Source organism: Homalodisca vitripennis, chromosome 2 (genome assembly GCF_021130785.1).
Source record: "Homalodisca vitripennis isolate AUS2020 chromosome 2, UT_GWSS_2.1, whole genome shotgun sequence".
Taxonomy (NCBI): Eukaryota; Metazoa; Arthropoda; class Insecta; order Hemiptera; family Cicadellidae; genus Homalodisca; species Homalodisca vitripennis.
Genome location: NC_060208.1, coordinates 36,149,956 through 36,155,955, shown reverse-complemented (window position 1 = coordinate 36,155,955; position 6,000 = coordinate 36,149,956). Strand labels below are relative to the sequence as shown.

At 35.7% G+C, this 6,000-nt stretch overlaps 1 protein-coding gene across 1 annotated transcript in view; it reads left to right on the top strand.

Annotated features, from left to right (window-relative positions):
* Positions 1 to 1,672: 1,672 nt before the first annotated feature.
* The window catches only part of LOC124355586 (maternal protein tudor-like), a 121,980-nt gene continuing 117,652 nt past the window's right edge, over positions 1,673 to 6,000 (top strand). The window contains 1 exon segment of the mRNA XM_046806748.1: positions 1,673 to 2,908. Within this exon segment, the coding sequence (XP_046662704.1) occupies positions 1,889 to 2,908 (1,020 nt within the window). The 5' untranslated portion in view covers positions 1,673 to 1,888.

Sequence of the window (6,000 nt, the reverse complement as noted above, 5' to 3'; positions counted from 1 at the left end):
GCAAGCTACAATAAAGGATGGAAATCCTAAAGCATTATCCCTTGCTCGGCTCATTCATTGAATCTTGTGGGCACATGTGCTTCAGGTTGGTGTCTGGAAGTATGTACCTTCTTTAACCAAATTCAGAACATTTACACATTTTTTTGTTGCATCTACTAAGAGATCGGGATCTCTAGTCTGTTTCACTCAAGATAAAATTAAAAGGGTTTGTCAAAAACAAAGCGGAGTGCTCGTGAAAGTACATGTAAAGCTCTATGTGAGAACTTTGAAAGTGTGATTTTGAGTTTAGAGACATATGAAGAAAACAATAATAAGAAACCTCTAGTTAGGGGTCAAGCGACGGGGCTCTTGAAATGTTTGAATAGATTGGAAACAATAATTATGGTGGAACTTGCAAAAAGAGTACACGTCCTTAGAGAGTGCAGTTAGATTGTATGGCTAGTAATTTTCGTTGACTCTCTTAGAGGCATTTATATTGTGTAGAAGAAAGTGCCAAAAAACGGTGTGATAGAGTATGAGACGTGTTACAAACGTCAGAAAAATGAAAATGCAGACACACGAAGCCAATAAAAGCGAAGCCGTCCCTATAAACCGCAAACAATTTGTTTTTAAGAATCTGTCATCTTCAGCTGAAACTAGTATTGGTCGTCCTAAAAAACTTAAATCTTTTTTTAAAGTTATCTAGAAAATAATTTTTAAATGAGTGTATACACTCATCTGAGATTCTAAATAGTGGCGATGTTAAAGTCAACCTCATCGATGATAAATCTCATAAAAAAGAAAAAAAGAGAAAAAACATCTCCAATTGACATTTCCCAACATAGATATAGCTCTTCGTATGTATTAGTGCGCACCTATTTCAACCTGCTGAGCAGAACGTTCATTTTCAGTCCTAAAAAGAATAAAATGTTGCCTTAGATCCAGAATGAATGGTAGTAAACTAAATTCGTCGCTTCTTCTACACATCGACGCTACACTTTTGAACTGTAATCAAATGGAAGTTAATGACTTAATAGAGGAGTTCGCTATAGTTAAAAGTAGGAGGAAAGTAATGTAAGGAAACATGATAAAGACTTCCCAAAGTAGAAAACGTTGATAGGTACGTTTATTTATATTTGTTCATTTTAGTTTTTATTCCATTTAATAACAATCCTTTTAGTTTATAGATGTATAGACCTTTAAAAATGTAATTAAATCTAAAACAGCAATTCTCGGTATTTTTATGAGCACCCGGAAGTATCATATAAATACCTATGAACACACATATTATAAACACACAAATATGTATCATCATCAAGCAGTCAGTTAATATAGGAGTATAGAGATGGTAATTCTTCTATATTCGTTAATTACTTCAAGTTTATAAGGGTAATATACAGTTTCATGACCTCCGTTTGGATACCAAATTCATTTAATCCTGAAGCAATAAGTTAACAAGAATTTAAAATAGTCTATAATACAAGCAAAATAAATAGCTCACTTATATTATACAAATTTAAAAGCAGGTCTAATGAGTAGAAAACAAAACATTACAGCAAGTTTAAATAAAACTAAAATATTCTTGAAATAAATTAGGAATATTAGAATAAAAGCAATCTCTACATATCTGTTAAGTTAAGTAGCCTTGGATCATTGTTTTAAAGAAGAAGAACAAGAACTTGCCGATAGCAGCGAAACCATCAGTGGAATGTAGAGAAGTGAGGTGAGGAATGGTTTGCTTTTATCACTTGAAGTGAAAATGTGACCTTTGTGATCAAATACTTGGTGCCAATTCGTGTTTCTTGTATGATACAATGATACGTTATTAGAACATTGAAAATGAAATAATCCGATTTTATTTATTGTTGTTATCGTGTAATTATAGGTATTACCTTAGTTATCTACGAAAATGGCGGTTGCTCCCTCACATGTTGAGGCTCACATTACTCATGTAGACAAAGATGGGTCATTAATTAAAGTATATGCTCAAACGGATAAAATTAATTATTGTTACATTGAGAAGCTTTTATATCAACTACGAAGTGTATTTGAAAACAATTCTGATCTGAAGCCGAAAACATCCAGTGATATTCAGGTCGGTGTAGTTTGCTTTGCCAAATTTGAAGATGACACTTACTACAGAGCTAAAATTGAAAGTATACAAAATGTGCAACAGTATATGGTAACAGTTGTTTTTATAGATCATGGCAACAAAGCTGAAGTGCATGTCAAAGACATAAGGCTAATGTCAAAAGTAATGAACCTGATCGCAAATAAGAAGTTATTTCAAGATATTTTATTATTGCCAGGTCTAGCAAATGATTATTATTTGTATGGAATCACAACAAGAGAAAAAGAATGGGATGAATATTCCTTAGATTACTTGAGGAAAAGATTGTGTAATACTGATTTAACGTGTACTGTTTATGAGAATGAATGGGGTAGAATTATAAGAATTGTTCAAGAAGAAAAAGATCCCAGTGCATATCTAACGAAGATGAGTAAAGCACATAGTATTCCATTACACGTCCAAGAAGCCCTTATTAGACAAATTAGTCAGAAAAAAGCTATTCCTGTGCCAGAATTCAATGTAACACTTCCACCCCCTCAATTATTAATGCAACAACCACCTCCTGCAAGATTGCCAAATATGAGTCAACCTCCTCCTGGAATTAGAATGGGATCAGATATAAACTCTTTCTCAAGTGGCCAATCTTCATCTTTGTCTAGCAGATATCCAACCATAAATTCAAGTATAAGACCTGGAATACCAGGAATGACAGTAAGAAGACCTGAAGTTCCAGCTGTACCACCTCCGCCTGTCCATTCTCTCCAATTTTCAACAGAGATGTTGGCTATGGGAGTTATACATCCGGTTTTTGTCAGTCATGTGGAAGATGGTCCTTACAGTTTTGCAGTTCAAGTCCAGGTAGGTTCTAGGCTAATTTGAGAATTCACAGGGGTTTTGGTTATTAACAAATTCAAAGTTAATTACAGATATAGGCCTTCTTTCATAGAAGTTGGGATAAACTGGTACTTTTGCATATTAACTGTAAACTTAACGGCCTGAGTGGTAAAATCGAGTTTCGCATTATTAACCTATTGCTATCGCCCTCCTAAACAAATCAAGGGTAGGGTACGATAAGCGGACTTGGTTTTGGTAAATCTTAACATCAGCGGCTACCGCTCCGATCGCCGTAATTTTTTGCATACTATCACAGGTTAACGTAATTTCACTGAAAAAAATAGTCCCGATTGTCGCCGGGTCGTTTACCCCCCCCAAAAAATTGAAAAAAAATAAAATAAAAATTAAACAAAATTAAAATAAAAACAATTAAAATTGAAAAAAAATTTTTATTTACCTTAATGGTATTTTTTCTATTTCTGATCAGCCCCTCTAGAATTTGATATTTTACTGATAGGTACTATCTCGAGGGATGTTTTTCTTTCCTTGACATCAGCGCGGGGCAGCACCTTCGGTGCTACCGAAGGCACTCGTCTCAACTCGATAACAACTAATTAATTTGTAGCTTGTCTTCGTTGGAAGCACGCGCACAAAACACGTTAATAACCATGCTTTTCATCAAACAAACATGCTTCGAAGAATAGCGTGTGACAAGAACCATCGCACGCCATGTCAACAACTTCACTAATTATTCCTTGTCCATGTGGGTTTGTTTGTTGACGTCTGGCAGTCAATCGAAGCCGTCCTATAGGTCACGTGATCCGCCCGGCCAATCGGAAACTTTCCTGTTTGTCACGTGACTACTGTCAACTCATCAAAACGACAGTGGTCAGCCATTGTTTTTAGTTTGATAGTCGAAAATCTTGTTATTTATGTGTTTTGTATTGCCAACATTGTACTGCCGAAAAACGGGTATTTAAATGTTAGCGACAATCGGGACTTTTTTTTTCGGTGAAATTATGTTAACCTGTGTTAGTATGCAAAACATTATGGCGATCGGAGCGGTAGTCGCTGATCTTAATATTTACCCCGGTTTTTTTATATCGACATTGGCAAACGATTACTTAATCATAACCATCGATACTGATTTAATTATTTTGAACTATTAACTTAAATAATCTATATCAACAGCTGTAAACACTCTAAAATAATACACGTAGGATAATATTTCAATTTTACATAAGTAATTCTGATTATTAAAAATAGCAGTCAATTTTAGAAAACTATATGACGTTTTTTTGTGGCTTCAATATGTTGGGACTCGTACCGAAAAACCCTTTAAGTGAAAATTGTGGGAAAGAAACAATTGTAACTGTGAGAGGAGTAAATATGGTCATCTTCAGTTTTCCTAATTTTGGTTATAATAATTTGTTTGATCACTGTAAATATTAAATTCATATTTTAATTTAAAACATATGATTGTTATTGAGAACTGTACAGGTACTTTTATATCGATTGACAGTCTAGGATTTGAGATGCGAATATTAGGTATCGATGACTATATTCTTCAATATAAAAAACCGGGTCCGCTTATCGTACCTTACCCCAAATCAATATTATGGTTTCAAGAGGTCACAGTGACAAAAATAACGAAGTTAATCCTATATAACATTAAAAGTAGGACTACTTTTCTCGTGCGGAGTAATATTTGACTGTAATATAATAATATAAGAGGCCGCCACCACAATCGATTTATGAATCTGTGTACTTCAATGTTATCTGCGGCCGGGACTGACAGCGTATCTGTTATCCGAGGCTGTGGTCCAGTGCTTTATTAGATATTGTGTACTTTAGTTTGGATCAAGTGCTTGTCTTAATCATGGATCATTCATCCACTAGCTCAACAAATTTTAATCGCAGTGAATTATGTGTTTTGTGAGTGTTTTATCGGGCATACTCGGAGTCTTTGTTTTACCCTAAACAAGATAATTGCCTTTAGCCTATAATACAACATGGAATTTTTATAAATGAGTTTGTTTGTTAATAGTGCGGGTGTGTATTGTTTCTAAATTGGGAGACTGATGTTTCGTTGTGGTAAAAAGATTCGTAAATGTAGTAAAAGTTTTAAACGTAATTTTTACAAATCTGCCTGGGTAGGTTCCTTTTTTGAAAGACTCAATTGGATATCGAGACATTTTTGGTTTGGTGACCACGTTATTGCACCTAAAGCCACCAAGACAATACTGTATTTCATTGGGGTTTTGTGTTTCTGCACATTCAGTGGTGGACTGGTATTCTTTCTGCCACAAAGTTTATTTCAATGACATTTCAACGTCCTCAAAGAATATTGGTGGTCCCCTTACAGTCTTAGAAATTGATGAGGCCAAATTTGGAAGGAAGGAACACAATTGTGGCAAAAAAATTCAGGGACAGTGGGTTTTCGGGGGTATTTGAAAGGCAGAGCGGAGGATTCTGCCTTGTTCCTGTTGAAAAAACATGATAGGGACATCCTGCTAGAGGTTATTAATGAATGGGTTCTGCCAGATACAACAATTGTAAGCAATTTGCCTTACATTTGCTTCTGCAAACGTAGGGGGCAACTCTCGTTTTCAAAATAACCGTGGCCCGACAAGAACTGAGTGAGGAAGAAGTCTACCTCACTGTGCTGTGTCACCATCCACTTTGTGGTTACTGAAGAACTTTATCGTCCAACTTCCATGGGATATGGCATCCTAGCAAACTTGCCATTTCTACATACTCACAACTTTCGCAACCCGCTCTGCTTTCTCAATTTTGAGCTCTTTCTTACTATCAAAAACATACTTACGTTCTTGCGCCTTTAAATCATTGGGCAGTACACTTGTGATGTCCTGAACTGCTGGCTCAGAGACTGTCCGGTACGAGCTAGCGACCCTCAAAGTTGCTTTTTCTCTGAACGGAAGCCATTCTCTTTTGATACTTTTCCTTATAGTGTCAGCTCAAACCTTACATCCATATAGTAGGATGAAGTCAGTAATTGACGTAAAGAGTTGCCATCGTCCCGCGGCTGGGCACCTGATATTCGCCATAATTCTGCTCAATGCTGCTGTAGCTTTTTCTGATAAGTACTGGATATG